At 40.2% G+C, this 19,677-nt stretch overlaps 1 protein-coding gene across 1 annotated transcript in view; it reads left to right on the forward strand.

Moving 5' to 3' along the window:
- Positions 1–19,677, forward strand: part of IARS2 (isoleucyl-tRNA synthetase 2, mitochondrial) — a 41,170-nt gene that overhangs the window by 15,251 nt on the left and 6,242 nt on the right. The window contains exons 12-17 of the mRNA XM_006916232.3: positions 1,879–2,039; positions 9,482–9,584; positions 10,176–10,269; positions 17,069–17,177; positions 18,099–18,201; positions 19,450–19,575. Of these exons, the coding sequence (XP_006916294.1) occupies positions 1,879–2,039; positions 9,482–9,584; positions 10,176–10,269; positions 17,069–17,177; positions 18,099–18,201; positions 19,450–19,575 (696 nt within the window). The remainder of the gene's footprint in view (positions 1–1,878; positions 2,040–9,481; positions 9,585–10,175; positions 10,270–17,068; positions 17,178–18,098; positions 18,202–19,449; positions 19,576–19,677) is intronic.

Consider the following 19,677-nt stretch of genomic DNA (forward strand, 5'->3'; position numbering starts at 1 on the left):
TTGGTTTCATGACATTGTAGCCTCTTAGATCTGTCAGGACCTTGGTTTCTGTCCCGTCATCACACACGTGTGGAAAATCGGGCTCCGAGGGGTTAAGTCAGGCCCAGATTTCCTGCCCAGTGTAGTGAAAGCTGCACGGGATGAGGACGGAATGGAGTTTGGCAAGTTCACCTTTCAGAGCTCGGTCTCCTCATCTTCGTAGAGGTGACGATAGTGCTTCCCTCGTGGAACAAGTGAATGAAAGTTTCCAGAACAGTAGTCCGGCACACGAGCATTCAAAACACGCCTTTAAAACCCTTCGCCATCTTAAGGTTGAAAAGTTGTCGCTTTGCGTTAATAAATACTTTATAGCTGATGTTCTCAGCATTAATATGGATTTGGGCTCTTTCGGTGCTTGCGTGTATTTGTATGTATGTCAAGCAACTCGATGCTATTGAATGAAAGAGCTCAAATATATACTTAACCAGGCTGAACACACAGCGTGCTTTATAGCTCGCCGTCTGCCGCATTACTATATTTTGTAATAGTTTATTTGTTGGCCTGGCAGTTTGGGGCCCTTGCCAAAGCTATGTGTAGCATTTCAGGTTTTCTGTATCCCTGTAGAGGGGACAGCTGTGATCTGAACTGGGTTTTTGTTTTTTGCATTCCCGTGAAGCTTATTTTCCTTACTTGTAAGTGTTAAAATTTGTAACTTTCTGCTCTGCACAGATCGTTTGGTTCAGAACAACTAAATCGAATGCAATATGCTAAAGCCAAGTATTTTTTTAATGTTTATGTATACAATTTGCAGTTGCTCTTTGCAGAAATAGAGCAGTGTCATCCGTGTTTCTGTCCCCCAGCTTCAGTCATCCACTCCGGCAGTTTCGTTTTTAATCTCACCCTTCCTACTGCTTCTCACTCCACCCATTCGATGATTTGGAAACAAATTTCAGGCATTATTTTTTCCGTAAACATTTCAGCACGTATATCTGAAAGATAGACTCTTTAAAACATAACTACAATGCCATTATCACCACCTTAAAAAAGTAGTTCGTTCTTAAGAAAATCAATGTACCCATCAGTATTCACATTTCTCGGATTTTTAAACCAAGGATTAATCAGGTCGATTGTAGATACTGCCATTCTGCCAAATGGCTTTGGGGTAGGAGATTTCTCATAGTTGAGGTACGTGAGGAAGCTGTTTAAATGTGAAACTAGAAACATAAAAATGCTCTTATTAATGGATAGATTTAAAAAGTGAAGTTAATGTATTTTGGCCTTTTTTGAGCTTTTTACCATTTTTTCTATATAATGTATCTTGGTAATTGACAAGGGAAATCAAATGCTAGTAGTTTACAACTCTTGTTTGGTGGAAGGAGGGAGGGTTCTTGAGAGAGATTAAGTAAATAGGAAGTAATGTATTTTAAGGAAGTGTTTTCTATGTTTTAAACCATATTATTTAAAGTTGGGTTATATTGCAATCCTTGTCAACCTATGACACAGCTTATGTTTTTTTAAGCATTAAAAAAACAGATCGAAGTCAATTTTGAATTGATTTTTAAGTGTAGTTTACAGAAGCGTAATACTTCTAAACCTGTTATTACCAGTTTTGATTAGGGTATTTGAAAATTGGTGTAAAATTTTTTGTCACGTTTTCCAAGGGTGATGTCTGGTCTCGATGTTATTTATTGGGTCCTTTCTGGCCCTGTTTTAACTTAGCCTCATTTGCTCTGAGATCTGTAGCTTTTCAGTTTAGTTTTGGGGGGTGGGGGTGTGGGTGAGGTGAAGGGGGGGTATGTGAATGAGTATAAACAGCTAAAGATAAAGAACTGTATTAGGATAAATAGTAACAGTTCTAGAAAATTCTTTCACTGGACTTGATTTGTGAATCAATTGCAGGAATTGTTAAAAAAAGTGAAATTTATTCCCGGATCGGCCCAGAATGCCATGGTCGAAATGATGGACAGGCGGCCGTATTGGTGTATATCACGGCAGAGAGCTTGGGGCGTTCCGATCCCTGTGTTTCATCATAAGACGAAAGATGAATTCCTGATCAACAGGTAGAATTTCCTAAAGTTTTTCAACATTTTAAAGCAAGTTGTGTTTTCTCGAAGTGGAAAAACAGTAGACTATTGAGAGCTGATATATGTTCAATAAAATATTCTGAAGTAATCTTTAGCTGGGATAAAATGTAAATTTCAAAAAAAAAAAAAGATCCTTTCATATGATTGAAATTTTAACAGCTATAGTTTTTCAATATTGATACTTAGACGCAGAGACTTTCAATTTTTTTTTTTTTTTTAATGAGACTTCCTTGTTCCTGGCTGTGTGCCTGGCATCGTGCTGGAGTAAGGTAACAGGAATCCAGAGATGAGTAGTAGTTAGTGGGGGGGATCTCGGCGTGTAATTTTTCTTTAGGAAATGGAGTCCCTCTCTTACTGAGCGTGCTCCCCCTCCCGTAGTGATGGCATCATGTGATTGACTCCATGACTTAAAATCTAAGAAACTATAATATAGTTAAATGTACAAAATTACATTTATTTTAGTGGTGATCACATTCTCAATTGTTTTTCCTTAAGTTTTTTTCATTTTAAATTTGGAAGGATAATACATAGACATAGTAAACAGTTCAGAGTAGAAAAGCTTGTACAGCGACGAAATTTTTGAGGGCACGGAGGCCGTCAAGTAATGGGGTTCCAGAGACTGTAGACCGAGTTGCATTCCCTCCCTTGGAATGACAAGCCAAACGTGGCTCGTCACGTTTGGAAAAAGGTTCTACTTCTCATGGTCAACATTGTCGGATTTCTTTAGGTGGTATATTTGGGAAAACATGTATTTCAGAGTGTTTTAAAATGTTGGTTAAAGCGGTTTTTCGTTTGTTTTAATTTAATCGCTTATAGCCACATATTAGGTAGTTTGGCATCTTTTCTGTGACGGTTCCTTTTCAATTGGAAATATGTCGTATCACTGCTTGGTTGTCGCTACCTGGGTGATGTGACAGCTGCGGCAGCGTGTCTCAGGGAGGAACTGGAGGCTGCGCCTTGGCAGATGTTGGACCATAGGACAGCTCATCCTCTCCCCTTGCAGAGGCTGCGGCATTCGAGTGAGGCCTTGTGGGTCAGGGCGGGATCCGCAAGAGCTGAGGACCGGGCGGCAGGAAGGCAGAGCATGCGCGTAGGAGCCGTAACGGACTGTAGGGTACATGAGGGGGAATTTCAGAAAGATGAACACGAAGAAAGAGCGGCTGGGACAAACTGTAGTGACACTCGAATACCAGGTTGAGGAATTCAGACTTCGGGCGTGAGGAGGAAGAGTATGTTTTACAATTTGGAGCCGAGACTCTCTGGCCTAAATAGCGTTGCTTATGTTTTTTTTTAAATTGAGAGCTTGATCCTATATGCAGTGCTAATACCTTAACACCTCTAAGAATTAAAGTTGAGATAAATTCACACAAGTGGTGTTTAAAATCCCACCCTGGAAGTTTTTCCGTTAAGGAATGTTTACAAGCCTTTGTCAGTGTTTCTCTTTCTTTTCAGTATTAAGAGAACCAGTTTTTCTTAGGGAATCTTCTTGAATCGAGGTAGACCATACGTACATATTAGTCAGTAAAGCAGACTGGTTCATCTGACCATCATTTAATCATGACAGTAAAATGCAATATGGATCGATTTCTAAGCTAGTGAAAGAAATGCGAGCTTTGTACCATTTATGTTTTATTTATGCTCCGTTCATTGACATGGTCGTTACATTCTGTGTTGTTTGCATGGTGTTCTTCGGTTTCTGATTTTGAAGTAACAAAGATATACAGAATATTGGCCTATAGAAATGACAGACACACTTGACTATACTGTCTGTCGATTCATAGGTCATTTTCCTGTGCACCATTCATTAGTTCACGACTTAGCTCCATACACAGATGACAGGGAGAGACCACAGACAGAGGCCGCCCACTCCAGGTTGGTAGGTGGCAGGCTGACAAACCCAGGAACTTAACTTACGGCTCGTCTTGGGCAACCACAGGACGAGAGCATCTCCGTATCTGCTGCCACGTCTTAGAAGTTGGTGACGGAGGCCTTCACTCGGTTCAGGCACATAAAGCATCCAGAGGGTCTCAGCAGCTCCATGCGATCACGGCTGTGTCACCGAGCAGCTTCTCACACAGGAGGGCAAGGGGAATGCATGTTCCATGGACAGGGAGGGGGCGAAGAGCTTTCGGTCAGTCACATCCTGTGACCTCTCCTCCAACACCGTGGCTCAATGTTGATTAATCTTCCATTGTCGGGTCTTTTATGTGACATGACACTTGATTTAAGAAAATGGATGTTAATTCCTAATTGTTTGTCAGTTTTTTAGGACAGCATGAAAGCTTACCTTTTTTCCTTATTCACATGAATCAAGTGACCCCGATTTTCTGTCTGTCTTGGACATGCCTTTTTATTGTAGTGAGTTGGTAACCATCAAAAGTAACAGCATCTCCACTGGAAGTTGGTACACAGCCCACATGGAGTTGCTGTTACACTCGATAATTCCAACAAGTGCATCAAGATTCCTTCAGCTTTTCCTGATGAAAGTCTGTAAATACTCCTACTGTACTTATTTCACAGAAGAAAATCTTCCTTTGTTCATGTTCTAAATAAGTTCAGAGGTTGACATATTTGCAACAGTTTAATTTTGATTTGAATTAATGTTCCCATTTGCACTTTATATTCACACTTGTATTTTCTCAGTTCCACGTGTTTTTGACATCATTGGTCACTTTTCTGAATCTGTTACCTATTTTAATTCAGGTGGAAATTGATTCCTAGTAAATAAAGACAAAATAAGTCTTTTTGCATAAAAAGGTAAAATACAGAAACACTTGCTACCTAGGAAAGAAAAGAAGTTAAATTTTTTTCACCATCTCAGATGATTGTAATTCATTTAACAATATTAATATAATAGTTAACATGTGCTTAGCTCCCAATTTCTGGACTTTATAAGAAATTTACTAGAAATAGGCAAGGGATTTCCAGTCTAATTTGAGTGTAAACTTTAGCTACCTCAAATTTTTGTCATGTTAATACTCTTTAAATAAAAGTTTCTCCAAGACCATTTTCTGTCACTCCAGTATAGTATTCAATTAGAAAGTTTCCTCAAATTTCAGTGTGTTCTGGAATTAAATTTAGTAAATAAACAAAACATTTAGCCTCTTACCTCACTCTTCTTCCAGTAACTTACAGAAGATGAGTTGTCTCACAGTCCTTAATATTTTTGCTTTTATAAAGACAGAACGCAGGAAACGTTGGGATGACAGCAGCGGTTTCTTCATTACCAAGTAACCCTCAAGCTCTTCATTTCCAGGACCTCGCCGCATCAGCGGTCAGCCTGTGTCGCTTCCGAGTCCACGATGACTGGCTGGTGTTAGAGTTGCTCCGGCTACCTAATGGGTTTCACTGCTTGAAACATAAGGGACACGTAGTGCATGTGTTGAGATAAGGCTCTTGCGTAAAGTGCAGAGTTTTATGATGGACTTATTGCTTTATGAAATACACCATTAAAATGGAAGCGTATAGATTATGGAGTGATAAGTGGTTTCACTTTTGTCAACCATAATTTACCCTGATCTTAAGGTTATAAATTAACTAAGATAGGAGATGATTAACAAAATTTCTGAAATTTCCAAAGACAGATTTTTGACTTCTTCCATTTTTTTTCCTGAAGAATAATTACTAACACTAAGAAATGCCTATAAAATTGTTTTAAAAAATTTCAAAGCATGATCTCAGTTCGTTAGAAAGAAATTACCCTTTTAAGTATTTATCTCAGAGAAATAAGAGACCTGATGTTTTATACAAAGATGCATATATAAGGATGCTTAATACAGTTGTTTATAAACAACTGTATAATTAGATAATTACATAATAAATTTTTTAAAAAGTCAATTTTAGAAGAATGAATTTGCAGCCATTAAGCATGGGAGCTCAGCTTTTAATGGTTGCCTGGGTCCCTGTGTATGAAAATCAAATAAACGTAGCCCATCCAGTATTTGGCTATTTCTTAGTTTTGCTGTCGCGCTATAATGAATATCTTTCGAGCACTTGCGCAGCCTTTATTTGTATTTTTTCCAAATTATCTTTTCAGATTTTGTTCGAACATTAAGTTTCTTCTGCAATCCAGCAAACCTCAAGTTTGTAGGTCGAGTGTGTTTATTTTCACTTCGTTTGTTTTTTAATTTTGTTTTAAACTTTCATTTAAAAAATATAAGTAATATAGCTGTCTAAGATTTCAGAATAGTATGGAGAAAATGGAGCAATTACAACTCAAATGTCAGTGTGACCGGAGGCGGTGGACCAAACGCGGTGGGGTTTTCTAGTTGCCTTAATGTTCCAGCTGCAAAAGGAGAATCTTTGTTGTTGGGTATTTTCAGTTATAGATTCAGACTCTGGAGTATAGTTTACTAGTACTTAAAATGTAATGCTAAATCTTCATTGAATTATCTGCTACTTGAGGATCTAAAAAAGAACTGTCTCTTTAGGGTTAGATTTGGCATTCTAAACTGAATGTGTATCATCTAGTAAATTATAGTTTTAAGTTACTGACTAAAATATTAGGACTCTTTTCTTCATAAAAGTTTTCACGTAGCCCTTTTTCTCACAGCTGTTCCCTGTGTTCATAGAAACCAGCTCAGCAAAGTAACATGTCGTTTTCCTGTCGTCTAACAAGTCACAAGCAGAGGCCGAGCTTCGGACTTGGCGCTTGTTCTGTCAACGCCCTAATCTCCGGAGCCTCCTGGGGCCCTGCCTTCCTCTCTGGGCCATGGTTTCATTGCGACCTTGGTGATGGGAGTCTTTTTGCCTTTGCTTATTAGCAAACGGGAGAAACTAAGAGTTTGAGCTCACGGTTACGGCGGTCGTCTCTCTAGATGAGTTAGGCTGAACGGAGAAGTCAGAACAGGCTTGAGCCGTGATTCAGGAGCCACGTTCCAGGCCTGGCTCTCTGCGTTACTCACTTAGGCTCGTGGCTGTTAAGGAATCTCGAGGCACAGAACAGTTGACCTATCAAGAGCTACCTAATACGTTTTTCTGTGAATCCAATTAACAACTGCTTGTGAAGGGCTTTGAAAAGTATGTGTACACAAAAGTGGTGTACTCAAAAATGCTTTTATTTTGATGAATAATATTGGGCCTAACATTTCTACCTCATTTTCTCAATTATGAAATGTGAACCATTCGCATTGACTTTTGTATTTTATTTCCAACATATTTAAGACTTTGACTACTTTACTGAAATTACAATCTAATAACATTCTAAAAATAAAAAGGCAAATGACACTCATTTTGAGACTCGTTCTTTTTGATGAAAATGTCATAATCGACATGAAAGCATATGGACCGATCGCGTGTGTGTGTAAATGTAATTTGCTGATGTCTCTTTCTCAGTTCTTAGTAGCATTGGTTTATTTCAGTTTTCTATTATACTGTTCGTATTTTCTTAACTGATAAAATGTTCTCTGCGACTGCATAAAATAGTAATAAGTAACCAAATATTGTCATATAATTAGTTATTACACACAGTTTTTATGGTCTCATCACAAGAGTTTATCTTTACTGTGAAAGTCCAGCTAAAATGTGTGGTTGTACTAGGAATGTGGACTCGTGCCCCTTTTGACATTCTCGTTTATCATTTCTTCAAAAGAGATGCTGGTAGCATTATACTTTTCAGTCTGTCCTTCATAGTATACCAATTTAGCAACGTTTTGCTATCGTAAGGTATTTAAAATTTCAGTGTATAGAGCATATTTAATTTATAATACCTATTTGACTTTTGCTTTCTACTTTTTTTATAAACATTTCATTTTATCTGAATTATCAGACCCAGGGAAGCTAAGTGATTCACCCTACGCCATCATGATTTAAAAGTAGATCCAGATTAAGCATTTAAAGCTTTTTCCTGTCCATTACTCTCTTCATGAGAGATCAGCTCTCATGGACCTACGGTTTGTTCTTAGTTACTTGCATTAATGGAGCATGGTAGAAAGGATAATACAGAAGTTAGATTTAGTATATGTATTTTAATTAATTTAAATATTAATATGGGTATGTGTTTGGTAATTAGTTAACAAAGTTAACTGTCTAAATTTACCTGACTTCAGAGAATCGGTTAGAATAATAGTTAATGCTTACATAAGTCTTACTAATGGGTACCAGACACTGTTTAGGCATTTAATATATAAGCTTGATTAATATCCATAATAGCTCGCTTAATGATACTATTTGCATTTTACAGGCCAGGTACAGAAATGTTAAGTGCTTAGCCAAGAGTCACATAGCTAGAAGGTGCTGGACCCAGGAGTTAAACCCAAGCTGACTGGCTCCAGGGCCCATGCTCTTGACCATTATCTATACAGTGACTCAGTGGATAGCAACAGAGGAATTTGTAATGTCAATAAAGTTGTGACAATAAAAGTATGTTGTTCCTGTGAGAAAACTTAGTATAAATTCCCCCCTTAGTTTAATTTCCAAGTAACGTATAATTCTGTCTCTTCCCAAAGAAATGAGTTTCACTATTCATTCGATAAGCATTTATTGGCTTTCTGTTGTGTTAGGCACTGTGATACGTTTTACACGAATCATCTCATTTAGTTGGCCGTCATTCGAAGGGAAGGGTCTGGGATCACTAAAATATAAGTGCCATTAGGGCAGGAATCATAGCTGCCTTGTAATTGCTTTGTCTCCAGTGCCTGGAACAGTGTCCAAGACGTTGGAGGAGCTCAGATATTTTGGAACAAATGAGTTGTACAGCCGCCAAGAGTTAGAGAAGTTTGAGCATTCGTGCATGGTCACGTGTTAACAGTGGGAGCGAGGACATGAGCCTGGGTATCTTGTCAGAAGCTACGTTCCAGTATGGCATTGCTCTTGGGCAGAGCTGGACCCAGTCCTGTGAGCAGTGAGGCACTGGAAGTTTCTGAGAGGGGATTAGTGTAATGCAGTTTTATAAATGCAGCTCTCTCAAAGCTGTGTCATGAAATTAAAGGGGTGAGAATTGGGGAAAAGTCAGACCATTGCATCAGTCTAGTATCGACGCAGTGAGGTTGGACTGATGGTATTAGGACAAAGAACAGGTTTCAAGGATAGAACTGTCAGAATGTGGTTTAATTTGGGCAGAAATTGGAGTGGGGAGATAGTTAGGTTTGGAATATAGGTACCAAGTGGAAAATAGATCAACAGAAGTAGGGAAATCAATAACTGAAATTGGGATCTCAGGAGACATCTTTTTTCTTCTTTTAAAGGATACATATGATTTATTCTATTCTCGAGATACTGGTATTATTTATATTGAATTTAAGATGACAGCCAAGGAAGCAAGTCATTGAAGATACTACCATAAAGTTTGGGGGGGGAAAGATAGGAAAAATGTCCTGCAGTAGGAAAAAAATATTCCTATTTCGTAATTGTAACGTGTTTGGTGCCCGCGCAGTAGTTTTCTGAACAGTTCTATCTTGCCCTCCTCCCCCCCAAAACAGCCAGACCGTTGAGCATATTATTAAACTAGTGGAACAACATGGCAGTGACGTGTGGTGGACGCTGCCTCCTGAGCAACTTCTTCCAGAAGAAGTCTTATCGCAGGTGAGTTTCTCTGTGTATCCAACAGTCTTTGTGCTTATTGCATGACTTAGTAACGACAGGAAGGATTCTTGGGAGTTAAGAAAGTAGTTCCATTATTACGTAGTCAATGAGTTTGTCCACTGCAAATTACGAGCTAGTGCATTTTGAGAGTCGACATTTTCGTTTAGCCGGAGAAGCTTGACATTTAATACAGCAGCAGAGGGAGAGGGTTATTTGTCCTCAGTGAGGGACAAGATTTTAACTGATGAGGTGTAATCGTGACCGCGAGAGAACAGCGTTGGTACATCAGGACCTCGTAGGATCTGAATTAGAGTTAACCGATTGCATCGTACGCCAACAAATCCAAATTGGAAGATACTTTTAAGAAAGTAAAGTGTTATTAACATTAATAAATATGTCATTAAGTGGCCATAGTCACTTTTACATGCAAATGAGCCGGTCGTACTTAATTGAAATGTCTTTAAATGTTTTAAATTTTATTTTAAAATGTGAATGTAATGATTGTAAGTATTTCGTTTCCTCAGGACTCTTTGGGGTATTTATTGTGTACGTTCTTAGCATAATTAAAATGCCTTTACATTGTCTTCCTAGGTTGGCGGTCCCGATGCCTTGGAGTATGTGCCAGGCCAGGATATTCTGGACATCTGGTTCGATAGTGGAACTTCATGGTCTTACGTTCTTCCAGGTAATTTTAAATAATACTTTACATGCCAGTTAAGCAGTTTTAAAAATACATAAATATTACTTAGAAAAAAAACTGTAATCAAGAACTCGTTTATTTTTTGCTTAATTTGAAAGATATAGTGTAATTTTGATGTGGAAGGACCTCCAGAGATCATTCAATCCAATGATTTTTAAACTTTTTTTTCCAAATGAAATTTTGTATAGAACCACAATCCGTAAGATAGATGCAAATGAGAATATTGTCCCTCCTCTTAACCTCCTTGGCCCATCTGGCAACCTCAAGGCACCCAGTTTGTAAAACAAAGTTTGGAATTCACCGAAAGGGTTTGACCCCAGCATTTTTCAGAAGAGGAAATGCGCTTGATTAGAGGCACATTAAGGTGATGCACAGTGTAGAGTCAGACTAGAACTCAGGTACCCTGAGTTTTCAGTTCTCGTTCTTCTAGACTGTGTCGCCTTGTCACAGCTCCCCCTGCCTCCCTGCCCCGCACGGACAGCTGACTGACTCACTTTAGACCCGTGGTTAGGTTAAGCCTTGACTCACTGCTGAAGGGAAGGGGGAGGTTGGGCAGGAGCGAGGAAGGAGCGGCAGGGCCCGGCACACAGGGGGTGTCTTTAGATGCTGGAGAAGACATGTCCTCGAGGATACTGAGCGAAACGTTAAAGTGAGGACTGTGGCTTGTCATCACTGCGAGGGCGAAGGCAGGCGCGAGGCGGCGGGGAGCGCTGATGGCTCGGACAGTCCCTCGCGGTGCTGCCAAGGGCCAGCTGGACCCAGGAGACCCTGCGTGCTCTCCGGAGCCAGGGGAGTGCTAGATGTCTGCAGCGGGCCGTTGTTGAAGGGATGGAAGAGACGGTCCTCAGGCTTCACTTGCAGGACACGTCTGGTTCTCGGCCTCTCTGGGGAGGAAGGGCTGCAGTGTGGCTCCTGGTAGGTGTACGTGTTCCTTCATTTGGGCCTTTTTTCCAGCTTAGGAAATTTGAAAAGCAAAATGCATGTAAGTTCTTGTTTACTCTGTATTATGGCTAAAATGTACAGCATAATTCAGCATGCCCGAACGTAAGTTACATTTTAATAACATGTTAATAACATTTTTACAATTTTTATTTAGTAACTTCCAGAAATATTCCGTAAGTGTCTCCTAGCATATTTAAGAGAAACTATTGTAAGTTTAGGTACTTTGTTTTCCTAAATTATATTGAAAACGTAGGCAAGCAACACCCGGTAAGGTAGGCAGTCGATGTTATAAGCAGGAAACAGTTAGTTACCGACCACGGCACTGGGCGCAGCGGGATCCCAAGAGTGTGCGTGTGGGCGAGAGCGCTTGTGTTGCAGAGTTGGCGCCCGGCCTCGGTGAGAAGAGCCCCAGTGGCAGCATCGCTCTTTAATTTCTGAAATGGTTTTGCGCTCAGGGCAGCAGTGCAAGTTACCCTCGGTCAAACTGCGGGAAATGCCGGAAAACGCCATAAAACCCACCCGTGCCGCTGTCCGTGGTGCTGGCGGAGGTCAGGCGCTCTGTTGCTCATTCGTGATGGTCTCAACCAAATGTTTGGATGTGATGGAAATATTTTATTAAATGAAATTAGTGGTAAAAAAAAAAAAAAAACACTTGGTTAGCAAATCATGTTTTTCTTTGTCATATTAGGTCATTAATTCAAAAGAAGAAAATTTGTTATTTAAACATATGTGTTGCCTGCATAGAAGGCTGCCAGAACATGAATAAACCGCCGTTATAGTAATGCGTAAGCCTGATTTTAGTTTATCCTTTTTCATTCAGATCCCTCATTCCTCCTCAAAAAAAGTAAATATATAAATAAAAATTTTTTGAGATCAGTCATAAGAATTAGATTAATTGGCTATATTTTATTTTTTTCTCCCTTTAATTCTTTCGTGATTAAAAAACAAAAATCAAAAGATAGGCAATAAGAACGAAGAAACAGTAACGATACTCAGGGAATTCATAGTCCAAAAAGCCAGAAAGCAAAGGTAGCTTTCCTTTAAAAAAAAAAGTCACCTACTTTCTGAGAATTATTGTACTTTTCGTACTTTTGTTTTTAAATGGTTTGACTAAGTCTAATGTGAAATAATTTAATGTCTGCTTATTTCCTGAAGAGTACATTATTGCAAAAGAAAATCAGCTTGATTTCTGAGTTTAATTTTAGCTACCAGTCTTCATCGGTCCTACTGTTTAACAAGAGGAATTTGGTGATTATAAAGCATGCACAAGTGCTTTCATTTTTCGCTGACAAATTTCATAGCAGGGAAACATTTGGCTTGTGAATTTTGACACCAGGTCAAGTACCTATTTCATTGTGAGTTCAAGGCCAATAGAATTTAAGAAATTGAGATTTGAAAAGTTTCTGAGAGGGAATGGCATTTTTAAGTGAATCATAAATAGGTAATGAATCATACCCATATTTTTAAGCATTTACCAAAGACATTATTGCAGTGATTTAAAAATTAATGTGTGTTTTTTTTGTTTGTTTTTAAGGAAATTCGAAATAGACTTATTTTTTAGAGAAGTTTTAGGTTCACCACATAATTGGGTGGAAAGCAGAGCACAGAGTTTCCGTGCCCTCTGTCGTCCTTTCCCCCAAAAAACGGTATTCATAACTGTTGACGAACCTCCACTGACATCGTAATCACCCAAAGTCCACCGTTTACGTTAGAGTTTGTTCTTGGTGATGTACATTCTGTGGTTTTTGACAAATGTGTAGTCACATGTATTCATTACAGTATCACACAGAATTGTTCTACTGCCCTAAACAGTCTTCTGCATCACCTCTTTATCCCTCCCTCTCTGTTACCCCTGGCAACTACTGATCCTTTAACTACTGATCCTTTTACTACCACCATAGTTTTGCCCTTTCCAGAATTTTATATAGTTGGAGTCATATGTTATGTGGCCTTTTCAGATTGGCTGCTTTTAACATGCGTCCAAGGTTCCTCCGTGTCTTTCCTGGCCAGGTAGCTTTTTTCTTTTTAGCACTGAATAATATCCTGTTGTTGGAAAGTACCATAGTTTATCCATCACTCACCGAAGTAATTACATTTTTAAAATACCTTTTCCATTTCATTTCTGATTATTTTTCCCCATAGAAAAATGACGAAGTAGGTAGATTTTTTTTAAACAGAAACAGATTTACAAATAACTTTAAAAAGGTTGCCCTTTTAAGGACATAAACAACACTACTTTTAAAAGAGCCAAATTTCAAAAAATAATTGTATTTTAGCATATTATTAGTCATTACTTTTGGTTTAAATTATTTTCAGATGTTACGTAGATTAAGTGGTAGTTTTGCCAAATATGTTAACGTTAGTTCTACAACTTGCCTTCTTAAATATGATCTTGCTCAAAATTCATCAATTCAGCTAAGTGAACCATTAGTAATGAAATCGTAGGTTACTCAGGCTTCTTTTGCTGATTTTGCTTTGATAGTAATTTTTTTAATAGTTGATTTATTCTTTAAATTAGTTCCCCACTTTTCTCTGCTCTCTTCACACATCATCTTGAAAGGCTCTTGCTGGCGGAAATTTTCTGGAATTCCTGTTTCTAGGATGATATTCTGCTTATCTGTTTCTACCTATTCAGTATGTACGAGAGTGGGAGAGACACTGACACTTTACCGTTCGTGTCGCCCATTTTGCTGTGCTGTTATTAATGGGCCGATGGCCTAGGACAGGATCAGAGACCATATATTTCAAAAATAGTTTTGTATAACTAATATTTTTGTAAGTGTCGTTTCATATAAAACTTTGAAAAAATATACCAGGAAGAATCTTCAATTCTCCAACAGGAAATGCTAGCATGCCTTTTATGATATAGCTTAGTAATAACGAACATTTCCTGAATGTTGTTTGTTGTCCTGAGTATGTTACATTTCTGCTTTACTCTCTACAACAGCCTTAGAAGGTGAGTAGATTCCGTGAAGAAGAGTCGAAAGCATGGGAGGTTAAGCTCAGGCTGCACAGCCAGGAGGCGCCACGCCCGGGGGTTGGATGCAGGTGGCGTGGGGCCAGCGCCCGAGCTGTCTTCAGGTCACAGGCAACAACCAGCTCTCTTAAAATTAAAAATCTTAGAGCTGGCAAAGATTTGAGAGATTATTTAAACCCCTTGTTTCTTAGTTGTGTTAACCAAGGCTTGGAGACAATGATTTCTCTAAGATGACACAATCCAGAATTTGGGCCTGTCTTTGATCATTTCACTAGGCCAGAAGTAGGCATTTTTCAAGATGAAGAGGGTTTGGGGATACTTTCTGTTATTAACTTTACTTCAGGAAAGTATTTCCACTAGCAGTTTGTTATTCACCGTCTCATTGATTATTGCTTTATCCAAAATGTGGTTGCCGGTAGGAATTTAACATTTTGGGTGGGATGGGGTTTGAGTACTGGAAAAGTTTAAATTATGAGTCAGTAGAGGAAGAAAAGTCAGATATAGATGTAGCATATTCCACATGTTGAGACTGAAACATTTCTTACAGCTTATGCATTTATCTCTTTATATTATCTCAGACTTTCCTAACTGCATAGACTAGGTACTCTGTATTTTTGCCTCGATAGCACCCAATACAGATATTTCTTATTGAACATAAGATCTGCCCTATTAGCTATCAGCTCCAAGAGAGCAGATACCAGATTTCTTCACGGTCCGCCCCGTGTCCTGCACAGGGCCTGTAGGTCGTAAGTGCTCGGTAACTGGTTGAGTTGAACTGGCTTGAATCCGTCCTTGTCACGTTGTCTCCCCTCCCCCACCCAGACACTCCTCCTCACGTAAGGACTACAGCACGGCATCCTTAATATTAGACATGAGGCCAAATCATTTTACAAATAAAACAGATTATGGAGGCGTCTTAGAGTCATGAGTTTAGATTTAAAATATGGAAGTAGCCTTCCCCGTAGACCTCATGTTCTTTTTTTAAAAAGTCAGAATAGCGTAAAGTACCATATGTGTACCCTTCATCTCGATTTCCATTAACATCTTACCACGTTTGCTTTTAATAGTCTTCCTCTGTATGTACGTATAAACTTTTCTGTACCATTTAAGTCACAGACTTGATGCTTTTTTTTATTCCTAAATATTTCAGTGAATATTTCCTAAAAACGGACAGTCTCTTATAGAACCAATACGAATATCACAGTCAGGAAGCTAACACTGAGTCCATCTTGTTATCTGTCTACAGATACTATTCAAATTTCACCCAGAAATGTCATTTATAGGAAAAAATAAACAGGGTCTTCGATCCAGTCCAGGACCCCTTGTTGCATTCTGTTGTCATGTCTCTTTGGTCTCATTTTTCCTTGTCTTTCATGACCTTGACATTCATGGATGTGCAAGTTGTTTACTTTGCAGAGGGTCCCTCATTTGGCGTTTGTGTATTATGTCCTCATGGTTAGATTTAGAGTATGTGTTTTCGGCGGGAATACCACACAAGTGGCACTGTGTCTTTTCAGCGTATTATATCGAGTCACATGATGCCTCCTGATTGTGTATGACTTTGATCACAAAGTGGTGTCTGCCCGTTTTCTCTGTTGTAAAGTTACTTCTCACCCCAGCCCCCACCCCAGATGAATACATGTCAGGTAGGGCGGTACCTTAAGACTATGGAAAGACTGTTTTCCCACCAAATTTTCAGCTAGAAGTTAAGCCCCCTTGATGATTCTTGACTGAAATGATTCTTACTTATGTTGACCGAATGGTTCTTTATCATAGAGTATCAGCTCCTGAATTAGCTGTTCACTCGAATGCTAAAGTAGCCATCAGGCTTGATTACATATATGTACTAACTCTGTTATTTATGGCCATTTTTTCTTTTGCCATATCTTTTTTTTAAGACTTAATTTTTTTAGAGCAGCTTTAGGGTCACAGCAAAATTAAGGGGAAGGTATATGAGAGAGCTCATATACCCCTGCCCACCCCCAGATGACTGCCTCCCCCATCATCAGCACCCCCACCAGAAGGGGGGCATTTGTTACAACTCATGAACCTATGTTGGTACACCATCGTCACCCCGAGTTCATAGTTTACCTGAGGGTCACTGCTGGTGCTGTGCATTCTGTGGGTTTGAACAAAGGTATAATGACACGTTCTCATAGAGTCTTTTCACAGCCCCCCAAATCATATCAGCCATCCCCGCCCCCTTACCTCCAAGCCCACCTCCGGCTCACGCGGCTTTCTCAGTTTGCCTATCTGTTGCCTGAGCCATTGTCAGGTTCGAAGTTAATAATTTGCCCTTTGTAAGACGTTCTTCTCTTTCTGACTGGATTTCGTGGTTAAGCACGTGCACTCGGTGCCGGGTTGTATAGGTTCAGAATCCGTATGTGCTGCTCACTGTCTGCATAACCTTGGACACGTGATAAAACCTGTCACTGTGTCACTTTGCCCACCTGTAGAGTGGGGACGGTAATGCTTACCTTATAGGGATACACGAGAAGCAAATGAATTAGCACGTAAAGTTATTAGACCCTCAGCCGATAACTGCAAAATTAATAAAAACAGCAGTTTGTTTTCATAAAGTATTTAACTGGAAATATTGATATTGGTCATTATTATGAATCAGTCCTTAATGTAGATGGTATCATTAATTATTTATGGTTTGGGAGGTCACACTCCAACGTTTATTTTTTTTATGTTGATTAATAAATTGGCAGAGAGGGTAACAGGTCAGGTGAATGCGGTCTAGCCATTGGGTATAGTATAGCATGGCACAAGAAATAATTTTATTTTAATACTTCGACACACACTCATTTTTGTTTTTCTATTTTAATTAGATTTTTGTAATTTTTAATGCTTATTTTTGAGGTGCCGACCAAAGGGCGGATCTGTACCTGGAAGGAAAAGACCAGCTCGGCGGTTGGTTCCAGTCTTCCTTGTTAACAAGCGTGGCGGTGAGGAAGAAAGCACCTTTTAAGTGAGTACACACCCGAGCTGACAAGTCACACCTGGGGCCTTCCGCCGGGCACCGGCCAGTGTGCGAAGCCCGGGCTGACTGGTGACGTATGTGGTAAAACGCCACCTCTGATTAGCTCACAGTCTCCAGTCTCATGAGAGAAAGGAGCTTGAAGGAAAGAGAGAAAAAGGGAGACAGCAGTACGGAGAGGTCTCGTCACTGATGCAGATCGTGACCCCCGGGGGAGGCAGCGTCGCTGACTGGAGGAGCCGGGAAACCCGAGAGACTGGACACGGGGGCGTGGAGAAGGGCAGCCTGGGTTGACGGAGGGCAGCTGGAGCGCGTGGTCCTGTCTGCAGATCCCCACGTGGCTAGTCGACGAACGTTCCTTTAGTGAATTTCATAAACATTCCTTATTTAGTTACAGAACTTGCTTTTCCTCATTCAAATATCTGGATAGAGGTCCTAATCAGAAAGATTCTTAAAGAGCTTAAGCTTTTTGCTGTCTTACAATGAAAACCCATTTCAGAATAATTTAAATGTTTGTTTCTTATATAACATGCTTTTATAAGCCAATAGAACAGTAGATTTCTCTCGAATTGTCTTTTTGAAGATAATTTTAAGGTGATAATCTGCTCTTAAGACATACTTTTTCTTGGTTAGTTTTAATGATCAAGATCAATACATAATAGATGCTCAGGAAATACTTGCTTAGTGAATGTAAACATCAAAAATTTTTCTGTATAAGTAGAGAGCTTACTATGTAACAATCATGAAGAATAGACTGCTGAGAATCGGACTTACAAGAAAAACTTTTATATGTAATCTGTCAAGAAAAATCCTATTTTTGTGTCAAATTAAGATACTCTCTTTCAGCCATAAATCATCTTCAAAAAGATCATTAGAGCTGTGTTTATGATAATAGCTGATTTATCTTCTTAGGACAGTGGTGGTTCATGGATTTACCCTCGGAGAAAAGGGAGAAAAGATGTCCAAGTCTCTTGGGAATGTCATCGATCCCGACGTCGTCATCAATGGAGGACAAGTAGGTGGTTCTCTAAAAATGTATTTTGTTTTGAGGCTCTTAAGTTGGCAGCCAAAACCTTAATGTAGTTAATTTAATGTAAAAAAAAAAAAACAACAAAAAAAAACAAAACCATTTTATATGACTAGCAGATGCCTTGCCATGTTTTAAAACTAGACTCTTAAGTAATATGTGATTATAAAAAAGGGAAGGGCTGGGATTGTGGCCCTTTCAACCTGACCGACGCTTCAGTTAGGTCTTGGCCCATGCCACCCCTTCTTTAATTGTCTGAGCTTTTAAAAGTTTGTAAACTGTAATTTTACAGTTAAAAGCAAACGGTATAAGAAAAATGAGATTGCAGCTTCTAAATGCATGTTTCATTATTCTTGAAAATTATACACTTTACAGCATGCCGTTAATGAACATCAAATCTGACGTTGCTGATAATTTGGTTTATTTTGAAGTTGTTTAAAGCACACGCACGCACGCGCGTGCCCGTTACTTTACTCCATTGGGTTTGTACTGCCCTCCTACTGTCCAGTAGTCATTTCTCCATGGACAGGGTTGGTGCGCAATAGTGAAAGGGAGAAGCAGCCCCCATCCCCGCTCCCCACATCACGGAGCTGTCAGGGAGTTCCCGGGGCGGATAGGGGGTACACCCGACATCAGGGAGTCCCCAGGGGCGGATAGGGGGCGCACTTGACCTCAGGGAGTCCCTAGGGGCAGATAGGGGGCACACCTGACATCAGGGAGTCCCCGCGGGCTGATGGGGGGCGCAGCTGACCTCAGGGAGTCCCCGGGGGCTGATGGGGGGCGCAGCTGACCTCAGGGAGCCCCTGGGGGCAGATAGGGGGCGCAGCTGACCTCAGGGAGTCCCCGCAGGCTGATGGGGGGCGCAGCTAACCTCAGGGAGTCCCCGCAGGCTGATGGGGGGCGCAGCTGACCTCAGGGAGTCCTCGCGGGCTGATGGGGGGGCGCAGCTGACCTCAGGGAGTCCCCATGGGCTTATGGGGGGCGCAGCTGACCTCAGGGAGTCCCCACGGGCTGATGGGGGCGCAGCTGACGCGCCCGGGGAGGCCGGAGCTGGCGCCTGCACAGTGGACGGCGTTGCGGAGTGCGCAGCCTGATTTCTGGGATTATAGCCCCGTTTCGTTACTGTGCCGGTATATTTTATGTTCACACACTTCTGAGTAGGAGTGCCTGAAAGATTTATTCACCTGGTTGGAACTGAAAGCCACTGATGTTTATGGTTTTTTCCTCAATGACAAGGACCCAAACAGAGAGCCTCCTTACGGTGCTGACGTCCTTCGCTGGTGGGTGGCCGAGTCCAACGTCTTCACGGAAGTGACCATTAGTTCTTCTGTGCTTAACGCTGCCAGAGATGATATCAGCAAGGTAGTCATCACTCTATTTCTGAATGAAAAGTTCATTTAATCGCTAAAAATGAAAAAGGCACTTATTTTGACACTGCAGAACTGAATGAAAATGAGTCCCTAC

The sequence above is a fragment of the Pteropus alecto genome, unplaced genomic scaffold (genome assembly GCF_000325575.1).
Source record: "Pteropus alecto unplaced genomic scaffold, ASM32557v1 scaffold65, whole genome shotgun sequence".
Classification (NCBI taxonomy): Eukaryota; Metazoa; Chordata; class Mammalia; order Chiroptera; family Pteropodidae; genus Pteropus; species Pteropus alecto.